At 46.9% G+C, this 21,681-nt stretch overlaps 1 protein-coding gene and 1 long non-coding RNA gene across 2 annotated transcripts; one reads left to right on the top strand and one right to left on the bottom strand.

Moving 5' to 3' along the window:
* Positions 1–188: 188 nt before the first annotated feature.
* LOC124697388 lies at positions 189–2,846 on the bottom strand. The gene is made up of 3 exons (XR_007000786.1): positions 2,188–2,846; positions 2,003–2,115; positions 189–1,737 (listed from the first exon to the last, which is right to left on the bottom strand). It is a non-coding gene; the product is annotated as an uncharacterized LOC124697388 (long non-coding RNA).
* A 6,890-nt stretch (positions 2,847–9,736) lies between these two features.
* LOC124695150 lies at positions 9,737–18,011 on the top strand. Its single transcript, XM_047228038.1, has 2 exons — positions 9,737–10,681; positions 17,044–18,011. The coding sequence occupies exons 1-2, from the start codon at positions 9,802–9,804 to the stop codon at positions 18,009–18,011; spliced, it is 1,848 nt and encodes a 615-aa protein (XP_047083994.1). The 5' UTR covers positions 9,737–9,801.
* Positions 18,012–21,681: the final 3,670 nt, after the last annotated feature.

Here is a 21,681-nt window from a genome sequence, read left to right as displayed (position 1 = left end):
CAATAGGAAATCAACATCAGAAAATCAACATCAAAAATGCATCCCTTGCCAGCAAAGCTTCAGCCTAGATAAATTGGTGGGAAGGGCAGCTGTAGACAAATGTAACATTCCAAGCAAAAAAAAAGACAAATATAGCAAACCACGTTCAGAGAAAGAGTGACCAGAAGTGGTTTCTAGACCAAGTTCCAGTTGGAAAAGCTGGGCTCGAGATGCCATGCACAATCCTCGCAGCAACCCTTGGGATGAATTTACCAAACGAGCTGCTCCAGAGGATTAGTTAAGACATAGTGAGGCTGACCTATTTACAGCATACACCAAATCACAAGGATAATGTACCATACGTTAGTTATTACCTTTATATAAAATTGTAAGGACGTGCTACAAGCAAAACCAAATGTTCGGTCAGATAAAATTGCCTTCGAACAGCCTAAGAAACAAGTGTTCAGCAAGTTCTGCGGGAAGAGAGCACACAAACCTACTCCTGCGGAGCAGAGCACGGTAATCACCGCCAAATGTTCCTACATTTTTACTGAAGTAGTCTATAATCCTCTTCTGGATGCATGGGCTGTGCTGGGAACCAGAAAAGCAGCCGGCGCTTTTGCACCCTTTTGACAGCATGGTTCGCAAGAGGGAACATAGCACGCAGTTTCCTGATCTGTTTAAAAAGCAAGCATCAGCAATCATCAGTTAATACAAAAAACTGAAGGTACACTACCATATATACAAGAAGACAATGTATATAGCGAATATCTGTGGATGAATCACCCATATGCGCAATTTAGTGAAGTTGGTTCATTGCCTGCTGTTATGCATCTTGTCCATATATTTACCTGAGAAAGAATGTCACTTGAAAGCTTAGGAGAAACACAATACAACTGGTACCCAGTAAGGATGCCATCACTTTCAAAATCATGAACTATAGGCTGTGAAACCCTCAAGTTTAAACCAATGATGTATGCATGAAGCGCTGCTGAGGTTAGTATTTTTATTTAATATAATCAGGTACATCACTTCAGCATAAAAGGACTTGAACTGCTCTAGGGTGTAGGCTAGCTAGGTATATCCTTCCAGCAGCAACTCAACTGAATGAATAAAAATAGAGTGATGATATGATCTCATGACATAAGCTGCAGTATGTATAGTTGTGTCTAGTGCTACGATTTTCTTCTTTCAAATTTTGGGATACTGAAATCACTTAAAATTGACAAGCTATCAGAGGAAAATAAATTCAATCCTCCTAAACCAGAATCGAATAAAATAGAGTAGAATTGAATAAAATAGAGCTTGCTTGCATTGCTCTGAAGGGTTCACCTGGTTATCTGAAACACTATTGAACTCACTTGCTCTGAAAAGTTCACAACACCAAACAGTATATATAGGACAATCGCACCTTATCATCAACCAGCACAAGATTGAGGTTGATTGCTGTCTGACCATCATGGGTCCCGCAGTAGTCCCAAATGCGAGCAACCCGGACACCGATGCACCAATGCCTAATGGCCGGAGTAACATGAGAGAGCTCTTGGCACAACCAGGGACTAACATAACCATTCGACTTTTAAACCAGCAATCTACTTCCAATAAAGTGAACTACCGATATACATATACATCGATCAACTACACCCGCGATGAAGCGTCGAGACAGGTCCTCTCCCAACAGCAGGTGATTACAAACATATGCAGTAGCTTGTTCCCCTGCTAGGTTGCTACATAGGGGGAAGTTTCTCACATCTGGACCTGCAATTGATTTCAGAGTTATCAAATAAATCAATGGACAGGAATAGAACATGCTTGTAACTTTATTTGGCAAGCACGGTTCAAAATGGACGGCCTTAAACAAAGATTAGAAGAATAACCTAAATCGTTCATACACATATTCAGCTACTTTTATAAGCCCATTATAGGAACAAAAAATTATTAGTTGACTTATTTTCTCTACCCTGCATTATGTAAAGAATGAGTAGCTTAACTTGTAAATAATGCAGATATTACAAATTGTGACCTCGGTGAGCAGGGGAGAAGGAGAAGGATCTTGAGAGACTGCCATCACCACGAACTCCCCAATACCCCGGTCAAGCCTCTTTTGTTGTTGCATAGCACGAAAAAAGACTAAATCTTGAAAAATAGACACTATGAATAACCACAAAATCTGGAGAATAAAATGAGAACATGAGATAAATTTAAAACCTGTGAAGGTCTGGTTCTTCTTGTCGTCGAGGCAGTCAGAGCCTCACATCCAAACACAGTTTCCTCATCACTAACCTATAAGGCGAGGCCATGAGCATTCCCCAGGAACGCCGCAACTCCAAGTATTTAGCTCCCTCGGAATTTGCAACAAAAGAACCGTCCCCTGCAAGATGCTCCCTACACTGAAAGTTAAGAAAATATTTAGCTTGCAATAACTCAACTGACATTCTCGAAAAAAAAAACTCAACTGAGACAGCAGATACTTGTATTGAGTGAAATGAACCGAAAAGATTTGCAAGCAAAACCTGCTCTTCCCATAAGATAAAAAGAACTTATCTTGTCACCTTCATCATCTACAAGTACAATCTGCTTTCTTTCCGTACATCTAAAAGGTTCCAAGTACTCTATCTTCTCAATCATACAAGAATAAAAGGGTGGAGTGTTCTGAACCTTTCTCTGCCTTAACTGAAAGGGATCCTGGTTGTCCGAGGGCTGCTCTACGGCCGCCGTCGATGCTGCTCCAACGGCGCTGCCAGAGAGGATGGAGAGGGAAGCAACGGCCGCCACAGCTGCCACACGGAGGAAGCGGAGCACGCAGCGCAGGGGCTATGGCTTAGGCTTGTGGGCAGGGCTAGGGATTAGCGGCGGGTGCGGCGGCATGTGGGCAGCGGAGGAGATCGACGGGGAAGGGGAGCGCGGGGAGGCGGCGGCAGCGAGGGGACGGGGTAGGGTTCTTTTACTGCTCGGGCTGCTGGCGACTTTTTATCCCCACCGTAATCTCTTTTTTCCCTTCCTCAGACAAAGCGGCGTCACACGTGGCCCAATGGGTGGGATGAAGCAGGCCATCGCCCAACCCATGCGAGCAAAGCGGCAGTCGTGGATAGCCCCAGAGCACGCCCCACCCACACGCACTTGCTTGTACTCAATGTGAGACAACCAACATCCATCTAAGTATTTTTCTTCAAACTATTTTATAAGTTTTTATTGAATATGTGCAACTGCGTGCATTACATTAAATGGATATACCATAGTGGAAATTAGAGTAAGCCCGGCATATGAATTGCATTTGGATGCACCATATTGTACTAATTATATACATTAATATATTTGTGATTCCGCTAAGATAAATAGAGCAAGAGAACGTAAAGCTTTTTTGATGTTGTATTCTAGGCATAGAATTGCACTTTACACGGGCTAGGATGGTGCAAAAGAAAGAGAGTTTCTAGGTAACTGTTATAATTTTCCTTTTGATTTGGGTACCCATGCCCTCTGCAGCAATCTGTAGCTTTGTGTCTGGTTGAGGCCAAGTAATTAATATCTGAATATATTTCTTATATCCTAATTACCTATCGATTACAAAGCATAAAACATCAAGTGATAAATATGTGCAGTCAAACTTGCTTGCTAGGAATGCTAGTGTTGTTCCAGGTAGTGCAGACCCGGAGCAGCATGGAAGAGCCGCCCCTAGGAATCGAAGTGCTGACCGTTGATCGAAGGAGACCATCGTCCGGCCATGGCAGCAGTCAGCAGAGCTGATGAAGTCAACCTCGCCGGCGCGATGGAACAGAACCGCCCAGACCCTCCGTGCACGTCAGCAGATCTTGCTCCGCAGTCCGCACGCAGTGTGTCGCCAACTGCAGTGCCCACTCAAACGCCACGCGCGGACGCAGCGAGTTTGGGCCACCCGCTTTGCGACGGAGGAAGCAACAACAGAGCCGGTGCTTCGCGTCGATTCCTCCACCCTCTTGCCCCGGTCATCCTAAATCGGTTCCTCACCTTCTTGTGGTACTCCCGGAGGAGCTCTCTCCCAGATCTCGAGCCTCCCCGTCCCGTCCGTCCCGTCCGTGCACTCTGGCGCACCACCGTCTACCATGGTGTCACCCACACGCCTCCTCCAGGTTCCAGCCTATCTGAACTCGAATTCACGCGATCTATTTTCGAGAGGAGTCGGCCTGGCCAGTTTGTTTTGATGCGATTCAATCTGATTTTGGGAGGAAGGTAGCCAGGCCTCGTTCAGATGCGATTCAATCTGATTCAGGCTAGTCCACGACCTGCTTGCCGGGGGGTTCAAGGGTGTCGCGCCTGGGAGAGGTCGGAAGGCAGCAAGCTGGGGCGGCGTGCGGGGCAGGAAGAGCGAGATCTCACCGGCGGGGTGGCTCGTATGCAGGATGGTGGGGAAGGAAAAAAAGAAAGGAAATACACCACGGAGAGACACACGCGAACCGGTACAATGACAATTTGATGTATTATTATGCGGTCTGGTGGAAGGGCAAAATTGTCCAATAAAAAGCGTTGATGAAACTTTTTGGCAGAAACCTTAGCTCCTTTATTATTAGGTAGATATAAAATGTCCCTTATCGAAAAATATATGCTAGTGTTGACTGCAGTGGCGAAGGACGAAAAAAACCTAAGATAGGGCGAACTTTGAATGATGCAAATACCAAATCTATCTATACCTAATAATAAAGGAGCTAAGGTTTCTGCCAAAAAGTTTCGTCAACGCTTTTTTTGGACCGTTTTGCCCTCCCACCAAAACGCATATAACGCACCACTGCCCTGTACCGGTTCAATTGTTTTGTTCTGTCGTAGCCTCGTAGGTTTCTTCCGTCGCCAAAGCAGAGTCCGGTCGTCCTCCTCATGGGCCTAGCCCAAATCGGACCTCTCGATGGCTTCGATAAAAGCCGCACGGAGCCACGGATGCACGCCTAAATCCTCCCCTCGCCATCATGGTCTTCGACCACCTCTGCTCAGTTATGGTGCCGAAATTATTTCTCCCTCATCCGCCGGCGGAGGCCATGGACAACGCTGATGCTATGCCGGGTGGAGGAGTGTTTTACAAATACGGATGTTTTAATCGCCCCCTTCATGTCCAGGCGCCGGAACGGCGCGATGCTGCTGGTAACGCGGGCGAAGCGGCGGGAAACTAGGCGGGAGCAAGCGCCTGCCGGCTGCGGTAAAACGCGTGGAGGCAAGCTGCGTGGAACTTGGACTCTTGTGGCTGTCGGCCGGGGCTACATGCAAGCAGCGGTGTGCATCCCAGCGATTCCCGTGAGACATCGGAATAGCGAAACCTGGCGAGCAGGCGGGCGTAACGGTGGCAGGCCGTATTTGATGTGGCTCTCGGCGTGTCAGGGCATAGGCTTCTGGTTCGTAGCCGATAAATCTAGGACATCTGCTCTAGGACATGGCCAGATCTAAAAAGTGGAGGAAGTGATTCGAATAGCAGAGGTTCGTGGAATCCAATATGCTACGGACCATGTTGACGATCAGATTGATCCCTATAATAATTGGCGTTCAAGGCTGTGATGTCGATCCTATAATAAATCTAGGACATCTGCTCTAAGACCATGTTGACGATCAGATGGCAGCCGTGTGTGGTCTGGTGTCTTCCATTTTTTTTGACCGAAAGCCTGAATGTGATTATGCCAATCATCCCCAATCCCCCATGTCCTTCCTCTCCAGAGCACCCAGCGCCGCCTCGCGCCCCGACGCAGTTGATCCCGACCCACCGCCTAACTGCAGGCACAAGACGAACGATGGGTCGTGGGGCTCGGCCTCCGCCCCGACCGTGGTGCCGCGGCGTGCGGCTCCACTATTAGGATGGGTGAAGCGCAAGCCACACGAGGGCGCGTCGGTGCTTACACGTGGGGTGCAGCTTTGGTGTGTCGGGGCGGAGGTTTGGGAGGAGCTCTGGCGGGTTCAAATCGAAGGCTCGGCGATTTCCTCAAGTACTAAGCAGTAAGTACTAACCCGCAATCCAAAATGTAAGCCACATCCTGGCGCGACACCCTTGCGGTCACCGCCACGATAGCCGTCATCCGCTCTGGCTCGCGGAAGTCCACTTCTACATCCGCTTTGTGTCGTCTTGCTTGGTTGCCGTGGACTATAATGACGCCGGCTAGGTGCGGACATGGCAGAGTCGCTTCTCTCCAGTCGGAATCCACCTAGAACACAGGATGTCAGGCCTCGCCTGCGCGGCCGTACTACAACAAGAACCACAACCGAAGATAAGCCTCCATAACAAAAGAAATCCATCCCTTTTTTCTTGGAGCAGTGGATCGGACTTGCTTGCTTCAGATGTAATCATCAAATTTAGTGGTTATGGTGTCACGGCTCACGGTAACACCAGCAAAGTATGGCTAACGAGTGTTCAGAGCAAGCTAAACAACCACTTCTATGGTTTTGCTGGATTAACTATGTTGACGGTATGTGTTGCAACTATGACAAGGTCCGAGTACAAGGTATTTAGACATATTTTAATACGTATATTTATATCTAGAACGGAGGAAGTACTTTAATTGAAACTTGGAAATACAAACCAATCTATGCAGATTTCACTCCGTTGATGGTTGCACTCTAGACAATCCAAGGCAGGTATTAACAAGAACACTTAATCTCATAGGAAGCTTTTTTTACAGAGTATGTTATTAGGATTTAGGATTAATTATGTTATTTCATAAATATGAGAAAATATGACCCCCATTATCAATGGTGGCATAAAGAAGAAGTGTGTTCGGTTTTTCTTACCCGGTGCAACGCACGGGCACTTTTGCTAGTCTATACCTAATAATAAAGGAGCTAAGGTTTCTGCCAAAAAGTTTCGTCAACGCTTTTTTTTTTGACCGTTTTGCCCTCCCACCAAATCGCATAATACACCTAAATGCCACGGTACCGGTTCGCTCCTTCATTTCCTGAGCAATTTCTCCCTGCCGAGCCGCGTTTGCCGTTCTTCCTCGAGGGGCCGTAGGTGCGTCAATCAATGGGCCACAAGCCAATTTCATTGGCAACAGAAATCACCAAAGAACTTGCGGTCAACCGATTGAATCAAACTTGAATAGTACCACATCGGTTCCTTACAATGAATACCACCAGTTTATATACGTTCTAACTAGCATAGAATTTCAGCAAGGTGAATCAACAAGTAGCACGATTGATTAACGGGGCTGCTGATGAATTAGCTAGGCATGCTGTTTGCTCCACTCCGGGGCTTTGGCAAGATGAACCACCTGATTTTCTTATGCCTCAGCTTGTAAAAGACCTCACTATCATTGAGTAATAAAGGTTACTATTCTGTCAAAAAAAAAAAAAGTAGCACGATTGATTGGTCTGACAGTAGCAGATGAAAGAGTGGAGCTCGGCCACGAGCTGGCAGCGGGTCGACGATGGCGATGGGTGCCGAAAAGAGCGGGCGAGAGAAGTAGGAGTTGAGCGGCCGTCGGGGCGAGGTGGTCTCTGCGGACAGACGGTCCGAGACGACCCGCGGCGGGGCGAGAGCAAGATTTGAGCGGCCGTCAGAGCTGCTCAAGGATGGGTCCGAGCCGGCGGTCGGCGGGGCCGAGAGAGTTCGACACAGGGCGGGGCGACGCAACACGATGAGCTCCCACGCCGGAGGAGGAGGATTGCCTGCTGGAGCTCGAGCTCGAGGGCACAAGGCGGAGAAGGCCGAGACGGGGACGACTCTGGGGTGGGCGGTGAGCGAGCGCTGGCTCTGGGTGTGGGCGATGGACGGTGCTTCGAGCGACTACGCGTGGAGGAGGCGCTCGGGATAGGGTCCTGGACTTGATCGCTTTTACAAAAGATGAGCCAGGGGGCGAAATAAAAAAACAACCAAGGGGCTAGGGTTTGGTGGCTAGCTGGGCCTACCCGTTTGCTGGGCTGCTCACACAATCAAAGGTTTTTTCTCTCTTCTATATTGGTTGTTGGGCTGCTCACCACTCTTTTGTTTTATTTCTCCAAAATATTTTTCCCAAATAATTTTTCAAGACAACATCCAAAATAAAAAACAAAAAACAAATATAATCGTGTATCGTACTTTAGAAAGATATGAACATAATGAGAGGCATCGGTGCAGAGAGAGAGAGGCTCGGCTCGACTCGCTAAAGCTCGGTCAACAATCGAGTTAGCTCGGCTCGACTCGTTTAACAATCGAGTCCGTATTTGAAACTCGGCTCGACTCGCAAAGATCGCGAGTAACTCACGAGTAGCTCGTTTAAAACTGTCAAATAGAACATGTAAAATGTACAATCCATTTTTCCCGTATATTTAGACATAAATGATGAACAAAAAGCATTAGGACTATGGTACCACAAAAATATAAACCACAACGATCAATATATCATCAGCATAAGATTGCCAAGTTGAGAAACCACAAATATACTTGCGCATTTTGGTGGGCTTTGGCCGAATTCATTTTTACCGAGCTAAACGAGCTACTCGCGAGTTCGATGAACTCGGCTCATTTAGCTTGAACTCGTTTAACGACAAAATATAAAACTCGGCTTGGCTCATTATACACCGAGTTCGAGTCGAGGCGAGTCGAGTCACGAGTTACTCGTTTAGCTCGCGAGTTTCGACTTTTAATTCCAGGGGTGTGGGTGTGTTTGCAAAACTGGGGAAAGGCGATTGGGTCTAGGGTTTGCCCGGGTGGGATGACTTGGCCGAAGGAGGTGGAAGGCTGGGTGAACGTGCTCCTCTCTCACTCAAAAGCTTTTATTTTCATTGCCCCTAAAAATTCTATTTTTTAGAAAACATAAGAACAAAAAGGAGGCTGCTTTTTTTAATTTAAAATAAAAAAGCAGGGATAATATTACAAAAAAACATGAGAACGCTGGCGTTAGAGGAGCTTGATGGCTGCGTGGAAAGTGATGGTCAAGATGGCGGATCATAGCACGACTACCGACAACGCATTGCTGCCATCGTCCGCTACAACGTGCCGTAGCAACGCACGGGCAATTTTCCTAGTAATCCTAAAAAGTAGTAATATCTTAATACAATAAAAATAAAAAATTTGATTATAAGTATAACCTAAAAAACATACCAATAATGCTAACTCAACGGCAAAGCTTTACATCTTCTTAAAAAATATGATGTAATTCAAATAATAAAGACGTTTGATTATCCCTCGTTCAATGCGCAACTCGATTTTGATTTTTGTTGCTAGAAAATTCCTTTCAATTGTTGATGTCGTCACGGGTAAACCCTATGTCATTTTAATGGAGTAATAACACGGTTGGAGAAAGTATTACTTGTCTTTAAAATATCTAAAAATCTTCAATTCTACAAGTATGTATAATGAATAACTCGAGCTTATCTTGTATATATTAGGGTACATTCAATGATAAATCTCTGTAATACAAACAATATTATTCCCATTGAATCTAGAATACGAGTTTATATTTGGAGGTAAAAATAGTCTATGTTTTTGGCCTGTAATCGATTTTGCGCAGTGTTTTTACTGAAACACGCATAACTTTCTCATACGGAGTCCGTTTTCGATGTATGACCACTCAAAATTTTCAGAAAAAAAAACGCGCATCTAAGTGTATTCATCAAAAATCAAGGTAGGGCGACTGCCCTGCCTTGCCCTAATGGGAGCTCCGCCCCTGGTTGACTGGGAATCAAGCTGAGATTTAGAATTAGAAAACCGTCACTTTCGAAGCTCTCTTTGTCTTCGCCAAGGAAAAAAACCATCAGCAATCAAGGTGGAGATATATTTTGACTCTGATGCTACTCAAAATACACTCGGAAGGTGTATGATTCCTAGTCCTCCTCCCAAAATCGGACGCTGCCCTCCATCCGTCCCTTTTCCGACCCATCTCCCTCCAAAACTGTGTGATGAAAGCCATCACGAAGGTCCTCACCTACCGGCTCCAGGAAGCTATCCACACCTTAGTCGACGATGACCAGACTGGCTTCCTCCCCGGCCGCCGCATCTCGGAAAACATTGTGTACGCAGCCGACCTTCTTCGTTGCTGCCACACGCGTAAAGCCCCCACCCTGGTCTTCAAGATCGATTTCCGGAAAGCATTTGACTCGGTCAACTGGACCAGTCTGGTTGCCATCCTCAAAGCTAGAGGGTTTGATGATCGGTGGTGCGAGTGGATGAGCCAGATTCTTTCCACTGGGCATACAGCGATCCTCCTCAATGGTGTCCCGGGATGCTGGATCCGTTGTCGAAATGGTCTTCGGCAAGGGGATCCACTGTCTCCGTACCTCTTTATTATCGTCGCTGATGTGCTTCAGCGCATGATTCGGAATGCCTGGCAGGACGGCTCCCTTGCGCACCCGCTCTCCAACGACGTGCCTTGCCCCGTCCTTCAGTATGCTGATGATACCCTCATCCTTTGCAAGGCTTCTCCGACAGCCGCAACCTGTCTTAGGAGAGTGCTTGATGATTTTGCTTTAGCCACTGGCCTCGCAATCAATTTTCACAAATCCTGTATGATCGCGATGCATGTCTCCCCCGATGTTGCCTCCGCCATGGCAACTGCGCTGGGGTGTGCCATCTCCTCCTTCCCCCAGCCTTACCTTGGGCTCCCCTCTCTCCCACCAAACTCCCGTCCTCTGCCTTCGCTCCCCTTATCCAATCCTTTGATCGGAGACTCTCTGGTTGGCGGGCGCATCTGTTATCCTTGGGGGGGTAGACTAGTGCTGTGTGACGCCGTGCTGAACAATCTCGCTACTTACTACATGTGCTCGTATTTGCTTCCTAGTGGTGTGATGTCTACGGGTGCTTCTATTCTTGTAGACAGTGTTGGGCCTCCAAGAGCAGAGGTTTGTAGAACAGCAGCAAGTTTCCCTTAAGTGGATTACCCAAGGTTTATCGAACTCAGGGAGGAAGAGGTCAAAGATATCCCTCTCATGCAAACCCTGCAACCACAAAGCAAGAAGTCTCTTGTGTCCCCAACACACCTAATAGGTGCACTAGTTCGGCGAAGAGATAGTGAAATACAAGTGGTATGAATGAATATGAGCAGTAGTACGGCGCCAGAAAAGTGCTTGCTGGCGTGCAGTTGATGGTAGTAATATTGCGGGAAGTAAACATGCAGTAGTAACGCAGCAGTAGTAACTCAGTAAAACAGTAACAAGCAGCGATAGCAGTATTTAGGAACAAGGCCTAGGGATTAGACTTTCACTAGTGGACACTCTCAACATTGATCACATAACAGTAATAGATAAATGCATACTCTACACTCTCTTGTTGGATGATGAACACATTGCGTAGGATTACACGAACCCTCAATGCCGGAGTTAACAAGCTCCACAATTAGATGTTCATATTTAAATAACCTTAGAGTGTAAGAAAGATCGATACGACTAAACCAAGTACTAGCATAGCATGCACACTGTCACCTTCATGCTTATGTAGGAGGAATAATACACATCAATACTATCATATCAATAGCTAACTTCGCAATCTACAAGAGATCATGATCATAGCCTACGCCAAGTACTCACACGGTGCACACACTGTCACCTTTACACACGTGGAGGAGGAATAGAGTACTTTAATAACATCACTAGAGTAGCACATAGATGAATAGTGATACAAAACTCATATGAATCTCAATCATGTAAGGCAGCTCATGAGATTATTGTATTGAAGTACATAGGAGAGAGATGAACCACATAGCTACCGGTACAGCCCCGAGCCTCGATGGAGAACTACTCCCTCTTCATGGGAGCAGCAGCGGTGATGAAGATGGCGGTGGAGATGGCAGCGGTGTCGATGGAGAAGCCTTCCGGGGGCACTTCCCCGTCCGGCAGGGTGCCGGAACAGAGACTCCTGTCCCCCAGATCTTGGCTTCACGATGGCGGCGGCTCTGGAAGGTTTCGCGTACCGTGGCTTTCTCCCTCGGGGTTTTTAGGTCAGGACCTTTAAATAGGCGAAAGGGGAGCCTCGGAGGGGCACCAGGGTGCCCTCACCACCAGGTGGCGCGGCCAGGCCTGGGCCCGCGCCGAGGTGTGGTGTGGGGCCCCCCTGGCCCATCTCTGGCGGCTCTCGGGTGTTCTGGATGGTTCCGGGAAAAATAGGAACCTGGGCGTTGATTTCGTCCGATTCCGAGAATATTTCGTTACTAGGATTTCGAAACCAAAAACAGCAGAAAACAGAACCGGCACTTCGGCATCTTGTTAATAGGTTAGTTCCGTAAAATGCACGAATATGACATAAAGTGTGCATAAAACATGTAGATATCATCAATAAAGTAGCATGGAACATAAGAAATTATCGATACGTTGGAGACGTATCAGCATCCCCAAGCTTAGTTCTGCTCGTCCCGAGCAGGTAAAACGATAACAAAGATAATTTCTTAAGTGACAGGCCATCATAACCTTGATCATACTATTGTAAGCATATGTAATGAATGCAGCGATCAAAACAAAAGTAATGACATGAGTAAACAAGTGAATCATATAGCAAAGACTTTTCATGAATAGTACTTCAAGACAAGCATCAATAAGTCTTGCATAAGAGTTAACTCATAAAGCAATAAATCAAAGTAAAGGTATTGAAGCAACACATAGGAAGATTAAGTTTCAGATAACATGTATATCTCATGGATATTGTCAACATAAAGTAATATAACAAGTGCAATATGCAAACATGTAAGAATCAATGCACACAGTTCACACAAGTGTTTGCTTCTAAGATAGAAAGAATAGGTAAACTGACTCAACAATAAAGTAAAAGAATGGTCCTTCAAAGAGGAAAGCATCGATTGCTATATTTGTGCTAGAGCTTTGATTTTGAAAACATATAGAGAGCATAAAAGTAAAGTTTTGAGAGGTGTTTGTTGTTGTCAACGAATGGTAGCGGGTACTCTAACCCCCTTGCCAGACAAACCTTCAAAGAGCGGCTCCCATTTTATTTTTATTTTTGTGTGGCACTCCTTCCAACCTTTCTTTCACAACCATGGCTAACCGAATCATCGGGTGCCTGCCAACAATCTCATACCATGAAGGAGTGCCTTTTTATTTTGGTTTTATTTAGATGACACTCCTCCCCACCTTTGCTTTCTCAAGCCATGGCTAACCGAATCCTTCGGGTGCCGTCCAACAATCACATACCATGGAGGAGTGTCTATTTTTGTTAATTAATTTGGGACTGGGAATCCCATTGCCAGCTCTTTTTGCAAAATTGTTGGATAAGCGGATGAAGCCACTAGTCCATTGGTGAAAGTTGCCCAACAAGATTGAAAGATAAACACCACATACTTCTTCATGAGCTATAAAACATTGACACAAATAAGAGGTAATAACTTTTGAATTGTTTAAAGGTAGCACTCAAGCAATTTACTTTGGAATGGCAGAGAAATACCATGTAGTAGGTAGGTATGGTGGACACAAATGGCATAGTGGTTGGCTCAAGGATTTGGATGCATGAGAAGTATTCCCTCTCGATACAAGGTTTAGGCTAGCAAGGTTATTTGAAGCAAACTCAAGTATAAAATGGTGCAGCAAGACTCACATATAAACATATTGTAAGCATTATAAGACTTTACATCGTCTCCTTGTTGTTCAAACACCTCAACCGAGAAAATATCTAGACTTAGAGAGACCAATCATGCAAACCAAATTTTAACAAGCTCTATGTAATTATTCATTAATGGGTACTAGGTACATGATGCAAGAGCTTAAACAAGATCTATATGAGCACAACAATTGCCAAGTATCACATTATTCAAGACATTATACCAATTACTACATGTAGCATTTCCCGTTTCCAACCATATAACAATTAACGAAGCGAGTTTCAACCTTCGCCATGAAAATTAAAAGCTAAAAACACATGTGTTCATACGAACCAGCGGAGCGTGTCTCTCTCCCAAACAATCATTTATTCAAACAAAAACAAAAACAAAAACATACAGACGCTCCAAGTAAAGTACATAAGATGTGACCGAATAAAAATATAGTTTCAAGAGAAGGAACCTGATGATGTTGTCGATGAAGAAGGGGATGCCTTGGGCATCCCCAAGCTTAGATGCTTGAGTCTTCTTGAAATATGCAGGGATGAACCACCGGGGCATCCCCAAGCTTAGACTTTTCATTCTTCTTGATCGTAGTATATCATCCTCCTCTCTTGACCCTTGAAAACTTCCTTCACACCAAACTTCAAGCAAACTCATTAGAGGGTTAGTGCATAATCAAAAATTCACATGTTCAGAGGTGACACAATCATTCTTAACACTTCTGAACATTGCACATAACTTCTGAAAGTTAATGGAACAAAGAAACTCATTCAACTTAACAAAAGCGGCAATGCGAAATAAAAGGCAGAATCTGTCAAAAACAGAACAGTCCGTAAAGACGAATTTTAAGATGGCACCAGACTTGCTCAAATGGAAAAACTCAAAACTAATGAAAGTTGCGTACATATCTGAGGATCACGCTCGTAAATTGGCAGATTTTTTTGAATTTTCTACAGAGACCTGTGCCCAGATTCGTGACAGACAGCAATGCTGTTTCTGCGCAGCGATCCCAAATATAACATCAACTTTAACATAGAAACTTTACTTGGCACAAAAACATGATAAGGAGAGGTTGCTACAGTAGTAAACAACTTCCAAGACACAAATATAAAACAAAGTACTGTAGTAAAAAAACACATGGGTTATCTCCCAAGAAGTTCTTTCTTTATAGCCATTAAGATGGGCTCAGCAGTTTTAATGATGCACTCGCAAGAAATAGAAGTTGAAGCAAAAGAGAGCATCAAGAGGCAAATTCAAAACACATTTAAGTCTAACATGCTTCCTATGCATAGGAATCTTGTAAATAAACAAGTTCATGAAGAGCAAAGTAACAAGCATAGGAAGATAAAACAAGTGTAGCTTCAAAAATTTCAGCACATAGAGAGGTGTTTTAGTAACATGAAAAATTTTACAACCATATTTTCCTCTCTCATAATAACTTTCAGTAGCATCATGAGCAAACTCAACAATATAACTATCACATAAAGCATTCTTATCATGAGTCTCATGCATAAAATAATTACTACTCCCAACATAAGCATAGTCATTCTTATTAATTGTAGTGGGAGCAAATTCAACAAAGTAGCTATCAAATATAGGAGGTATATTGTAATCATAATCAAATTTATCCTCCATAACAGGTGGTAACAAAAGACTACTATCATTATAATCATCATAAATGGGAGGCAAAGTATCATCAAAGTAAATTTTCTCCTCAATGCTTGGGGGACTAAAAATATCATGCTCATCAAAGCCAGCTTCCCCAAGCTTAGAATTTTCCATAGCATTAGCAACAATGGTGTTCAAAGCATTCATATTAATATGTTCCATGGTTTTTTTAATTTTCGCATCAAACCATCCATGTCTTAAATCAGGAAATAGAATAAAAAGGTCATTGTTGTCCATTATGCCTAACTAGTGTAAACAAGAAACCAAATGTCGCAATTACAGAGTCTAAAGGAAATAGCTTCGAGCACACACACAATGGCGCCAGAAAAGTACTGTTACCTGGAACCGGAGTATGAGTGCCTTTTACCTTTCCTCCCCGGCAACGGCGCCAGAAAAGTGCTTGATGTCTACGGGTGCTTCTATTCTTGTAGACAGTGTTGGGCCTCCAAGAGCAGAGGTTTGTAGAACAGCAGCAAGTTTCCCTTAAGTGGATTACCCAAGGTTTATCGAACTCAGGGAGGAAGAGGTCAAAGATATCCCTCTCATGCAACCCCGCAACCACAAAGCAAGAAGTCTCTTGTGTCCCCAACACACCTAATAGGTGCACTAGTTCGGCGAAGAGATAGTGAAATACAAGTGGTATGAATGAATATGAGCAGTAGTACGGCGCCGTAAAAGTGCTTGTTGGCGTGCAGTTGATGGTAGTAATATTGCGGGAAGTAAACATGCAGTAGTAACGCAGCAGTAGTAACTCAGTAAAACAGTAACAAGCAGCGATAGCAGTATTTAGGAACAAGGCCTAGGGATTAGACTTTCACTAGTGGACACTCTCAACATTGATCACATAACAGAATAGATAAATGCATACTCTACACTCTCTTGTTGGATGATGAACACATTGCGTAGGATTACACGAACCCTCAATGCCGGAGTTAACAAGCTCCACAATTAGATGTTCATATTTAAATAACCTTAGAGTGTAAGAAAGATCGATACGACTAAACCAAGTACTAGCATAGCATGCACACTGTCACCTTCATGCTTATGTAGGAGGAATAATACACATCAATACTATCATATCAATAGCTAACTTCGCAATCTACAAGAGATCATGATCATAGCCTACGCCAAGTACTCACACGGTGCACACACTGTCACCTTTACACACGTGGAGGAGGAATAGAGTACTTTAATAACATCACTAGAGTAGCACATAGATGAATAGTGATACAAAACTCATATGAATCTCAATCATGTAAGGCAGCTCATGAGATTATTGTATTGAAGTACATAGGAGAGAGATGAACCACATAGCTACCGGTACAGCCCCGAGCCTCGATGGAGAACTACTCCCTCTTCATGGGAGCAAGCAGCGGTGATGAAGATGGCGGTGGAGATGGCAGCGGTGTCGATGGAGAAGCCTTCCGGGGCACTTCCCCGTCCGGCAGGGTGCCGGAACGAGACTCCTGTCCCCCGGATCTTGGCTTCGCGATGGCGGCGGCTCCGGAAGGTTTCGCGTACCGTGGCTTTCTCCTCGGGGTTTTTAGGTCAGGACCTTTAAATAGGCGAAAGGGGAGCCTCGGAGGGGCACCAGGGTGCCCTCACCACCAGGTGGCGCGGCCAGGCCTGGGCCCGCGCCGAGGTGTGGTGTGGGGCCCCCCTGGCCCATCTCTGGCGGCTCTCGGGTGTTCTGGATGGTTCCGGGAAAAATAGGAACCTGGGCGTTGATTTCGTCCGATTCCGAGAATATTTCGTTACTAGGATTTACGAAACCAAAAACAGCGAGAAAACGAGAACCGGCACTTCGGCATCTTGTTAATAGGTTAGTTCCAGAAAAAGCACGAATATGACATAAAGTGTGCATAAAACATGTAGATATCATCAATAAAGTAGCATGGAACATAAGAAATTATCGATACGTTGGAGACGTATCATGGTGTTATTGAAAGCATTGATAAGAGGCGCCGCGCTTTTTTCTGGACCGGAAAGGATTCTTGTTCTGGTGCTTGCTGTTTAATTGCTTGGGATAGAGTTTTGTTGTCTAAGCAGGACGGTGGTTTCGGCATCAAGGATCTCCACCGGCAGAACAGGTGGTTGCTCCTGAACTTTGTTCATCAATTACACCAGCCTAACCCCCTGCCTTGGAAAAAGTGGTTCTTTTCTCACACAGGTCGCGATCTTGGCGAGATCTCCTCTTCTCCGCCTTTCCTTGAGAGGATTGTGGAGGAGTGTCTCCCACTCTACCGGTCTATTACCAGAGTGACCGTTTTGGATGGGCGCTCCACGTCCTTCTGGCTGGACAAGTGGCTCCCCGGCGAGCCGCTTGCCACACGCTTCCCCGCTCTCTTCTCCCACAGTACACGGCAGCATGCCACCGTGTCGACAGTTGTGGGAGGGAGGGGGCTGGATCTGCAACCCCGCTTGACTACGGCTGCGACTGGCGAGTTGAGGATGGTCCACGACATCATCGCCGGCTGCACTCTCCGTGGTGGCTGTGACCTGCGCGCCATCGACTCTCCCTCGACTCCTCGCTTCTCCTCCAGAGAGGCCTACAGGGCTTTGGCGCCCCCTCGCCCCCACGACGCCTCGCCCTGCATCTCCTGGAGGCTCCGGATCCCCACGAAGATTCGGATTTTCGCCTACCTGGCGGACATTGACCGCCTGAGCACGCGCGTGAACCTCTTCCGGAAGAGCTGCGCCCCCTCTGACCTTTGTGCGGCTTGTGCCTCTCCCGAGACAGGCAGGCACTTGTTCTTCGACTGTCGCTCGGCGGCAGTGCTTTGGACCCGTCTGGATGTCCCAATCCCGGACGAGGAGTTCTCCGTTTGGGACCTTCCCGCGCCCTCGCCCTTCAGCATGGATGTCTGGAGGATTGGTGTTGCGGCGATCCTGTGGGCTATCTAGAAGTCCCGCAACGACCTCGTCTTCAACGGGGTCATTCACACCACTGGCTCCACTCTCCGACGGGTGGTGGATGACCTCACTCTTTGGCGGTGGCGCCTTAGACCGCACGATCGTGCTCGCCTTGATGACCTGCGATCCTTTGTTCTCTTGCATGTGTAGTGTACCCGGTCTCTCTCTCCCCCCTTTACCTCTGTACAGATTGGCTTCTTAACCGCTTCGAGTTATATAATAAGCGGTGGGTCCCCCCCCCCCCCCCCCTCCCGTCTACCTCGAAAAAAAAATACACTCGGAAGTCAGATCGATTTTCCATTTCCTTTCAATTCGACCCGCGGCCTGGGCCCATATAGCCGGGGAAACAGAAACGGGAACGGGAACGGAAACGGAAACGAATCGAGGTCGCAAATCCAAGAATCCCCGGCCGAGATGTCGACGGAGACGGTGGCTGGGAGGAAGCGCAGAGGCGCCTCCCTGGCACCGCTCGCTCCCGGCAAGCGCCCGGCGCGGGCAAGCGGTGGCTGGGCGTCCCTGCCCACCGACATAGTCGTCCTCGTCCTCCGCAGGGTCCTAGCCGGCGGCGGCGGCGGCGATATTGTGGACTACATCGCCTTCCGCGGCGTCTGCTTCTACTGGCGCGCCTGCACTCCCCCGCCGGGCGACCACAGTCTACGGGACCCGCTCCTCCGACCTCGCGGCTGGGTAGCGCTGTGCGACGGCGACGCGGTCCGCCCCGACGACGCCTGCGAGATCCCCTTCTTCAACACGCGCACGGCTAGGCGCATCCGCGTCCACCTGCCGGAGCTCCGGCGCCACAGGATCGTGGGCTTCACGGACGGCCTCGTCATCCTCCTGCACAAGAGCACCTCCAAGGTCCGCGTGCTCCACCCCTTCACGCGCGTCGCCGTCGATCTCCCACCCCTCGCCCGCGTGTACCGCGAGGAGGTCGGGCGATGGAAGGAACACATGTTCAAGATGACGGCCGTGGTATGCGGTGCGAACTCGGCGAACTCCATCGCCGTGGTGGTCAGGTTCCTGGGGAATGTGGTGGTCGCAGCGGAGCCAGATGATACAGACTGGAAGCTGATCAGTCGAAGGCGTGATGTTTGGAGCATGCTGTCGTTCCACGGAAAGGTCTACGGCGCCTTGTCGCCTTCAAGAGAGATCGTGCAGCTATATCCACCACCGCTCGGCGACGGCGACTCCCAGCTGGTGGTTATTGCTCAAATTCCAAACATGATCGACGACCACATCCGTTTCTGCGAGCCTTTCCTGGTGGAGTCTGGTGGACGAATGCTGGTCGCCGACCGGTATCCACCTGCTGCTTCTGAATTAGGAGTAGTAGGCCACTGGCTCTATGAAGTGCACTTGCGAAGCGGCGGCGGCATCGGCAAGCTGACCAGGGTGAAGAGCCTAGGAGATTGCGCGCTGTTCCTCAACACGAATCGATGCCTGTCTGTTTCGGCCAGGAACCTCCCTTCTCTGAGCGGCAATTCCATCTACTTCTATAATATGTTCGGCAGCTCTGTCGTGTTGCACTCGCTGACGACTGGACTGTCGGAGAAGTGGGCGGAGCACTGCCAGATACACAACAGGGTGGATAGGATTCGCCCCTCCGTGCGCCCGTTCACCATTGCTGATCATCTTCTCACCTACTGCCATCATTTTCAGTGGTAAGTTTCTTTCTTATGGTCACAGTTTCCTTTCTTGCATCCACAGTTCCGCACATCAGTGTCTCAGTGAATGTTCGTGTGAAGTTCTCATGGTCTTCTCTTCCTCAACATGTGCAGGGCTCAAGGACTCATGTTCCACGAGTACCACCATATACCTAAATCCTTCAAGGAGCTGCTGGAGAGCATCGAGGCAAATGATTCAAAACTGCGCATTCCAACCGTTAGGAGACAGCAAAGAGGTTGAATTTAACTTGATACAGCTAGTGCAGTTTAAGAGTGAGCCAACCTAGTTATCTCTTCTGTGAACAACAATGTGTATAGATTCTGGAAACATATGCTACACGAGAAGTGAGGAAGCGAGTCTGAACTCAACTAGGTTCTGGTAACATGCAGATGAAGAGGGAACACTAACCTGAACACAACTTGCTATATACTTTTTTGGGCATATGTTGTTTGTGTAGTAGTTTTTAAGTGTATGTTTGATGAACTGCAGGGTGGTGGATTGGAAGAGTAACACCGTAACAATTGAGGAATGTAGTAGGGCGAGGTGGTTGTTGTGCTTCTCAGTAGCCTGTATTGTTATCCTCCTCATCCGGTGAGAGGATGATGACAGTCTCCTTGTATGGCGCTAGAAGTGTGGGAGCAGGTTCAGCGATGGCTCCGTTTCTGCTGTGTGCATAGGGCGGAGCAGAAAAGTTGAGACTAGGGTGAGCCCTGCATAGTTGTCAAAGGAACCTAGGGTTCGGGCTCGTCACCGCGTACCATTCTGCAAAAGTTCGACGGCTGTAGAAAAAAAAAAAGAGAGAAGTGCATCCATTTTTATTGTTGATTATTCATTGCTAATGGAAATGGATCATATATGTCAGTTAAATGCATGATGATAAGGCAAGCTCATTTTTGTTATGAAACTCATTAGACTATGTTAATTAGATTGAAATAAGGCATTCTTATTTTTCAGGCAAGGAAAATGATATATTAATTAGGAAACCTTAAATAAAACTAAGTGTGGAAATGGATCATATATTTCAGTTAAATGCATGACAATAAGGCATGCTCATTTTTTATGAAACTCATTATGTGCTTAATTAGCTAGATTGAAAGAGGTGGAAAATGATATCCATCGCAGAAACAATGAATCAGTATTCATATTTTCACACAAGAGAAGGTACATTTATTAGAAAATGCATGGTATAATTGTTTTGCAAAATTTAGGAGGCATCAGAAAAACAATTATTTTGGGTTTTTTAACAGAAATTCAGGAATTATTGGAAATAAGTTTACCAGTGGATTTCTCTCTTTTTTAGAGTGGTTCGCCGCTGCGCCCATGCAACTATAGATACAATGAAAGCAGTTATATCTTAATTTGCAAATTCTTATGGGTAATGTTAAGAAACGAAGAAGACTATCTTTTTATATAGAAGAGGGGTGGCCGGTTGTTCTGATGCTTGCTTTTTAGAGCAACTCTAACAGTAACCGAAAAACGAGCTGGAACCACATTATTCCGGCGAGTATACGGGTTCAGGCCAAAAGAGGCACAGAATGGAGCCCGAACTCGCGGCCTGGTCCTTAAATAGAGTTCGGAGGCCCGAGAAACTCGACGGCCGCCCCGTATTAAAACGGGCCGCGGAAGGGAGTTCGGTTTCCAAACCCTACTCCCCTCCGCCGCTGCCACCCGCTCCGCCGCCACCACCCACCTCTCCGACGAGAATCCACCGCGCTAAAGCGCCGCTTCGCCCCAGCTCCGTGACCCCATGGCTTCGCGCGGTAGCTCTGCACAGGGTGGCGCAGGTTTGGGTGGCGGGGGCTCGCCGCCGCGGCCCCCCGTGTTCCGCATGGAGGCGGAACGGCGGAAGTTTAACCGGTTGGAGGGCGCGCGCAAGCGCAGCGCACGCCGGTGGACGAACTGGGGCCTCACGCCCCCAGGAAAACTCGCCAAATATGCGAGCAAGGACGGCGAGGGCTCCTCCTCCGGCGGTTCGAGCCCACCCGTCTATATGTGTTCA

This window comes from Lolium rigidum, chromosome 3 (assembly GCF_022539505.1).
Source record: "Lolium rigidum isolate FL_2022 chromosome 3, APGP_CSIRO_Lrig_0.1, whole genome shotgun sequence".
NCBI classification, from domain to species: Eukaryota; Viridiplantae; Streptophyta; class Magnoliopsida; order Poales; family Poaceae; genus Lolium; species Lolium rigidum.
This window is presented reverse-complemented; position numbering and strand designations above follow the sequence as displayed.

Excerpts from the sequence above, each read along its gene's own strand:
- LOC124695150 (XM_047228038.1), top strand. The coding sequence starts at position 9,802 with ATGAAAGCCATCACGAAGGTCCTCACCTACCGGCTCCAGGAAGCTATC. Across the intron at positions 10,682-17,043 it reads CTCGTATTTGCTTCCTAGTG|GTGTTATTGAAAGCATTGAT; the intron begins GTGTGATGTCTA and ends AGACGTATCATG.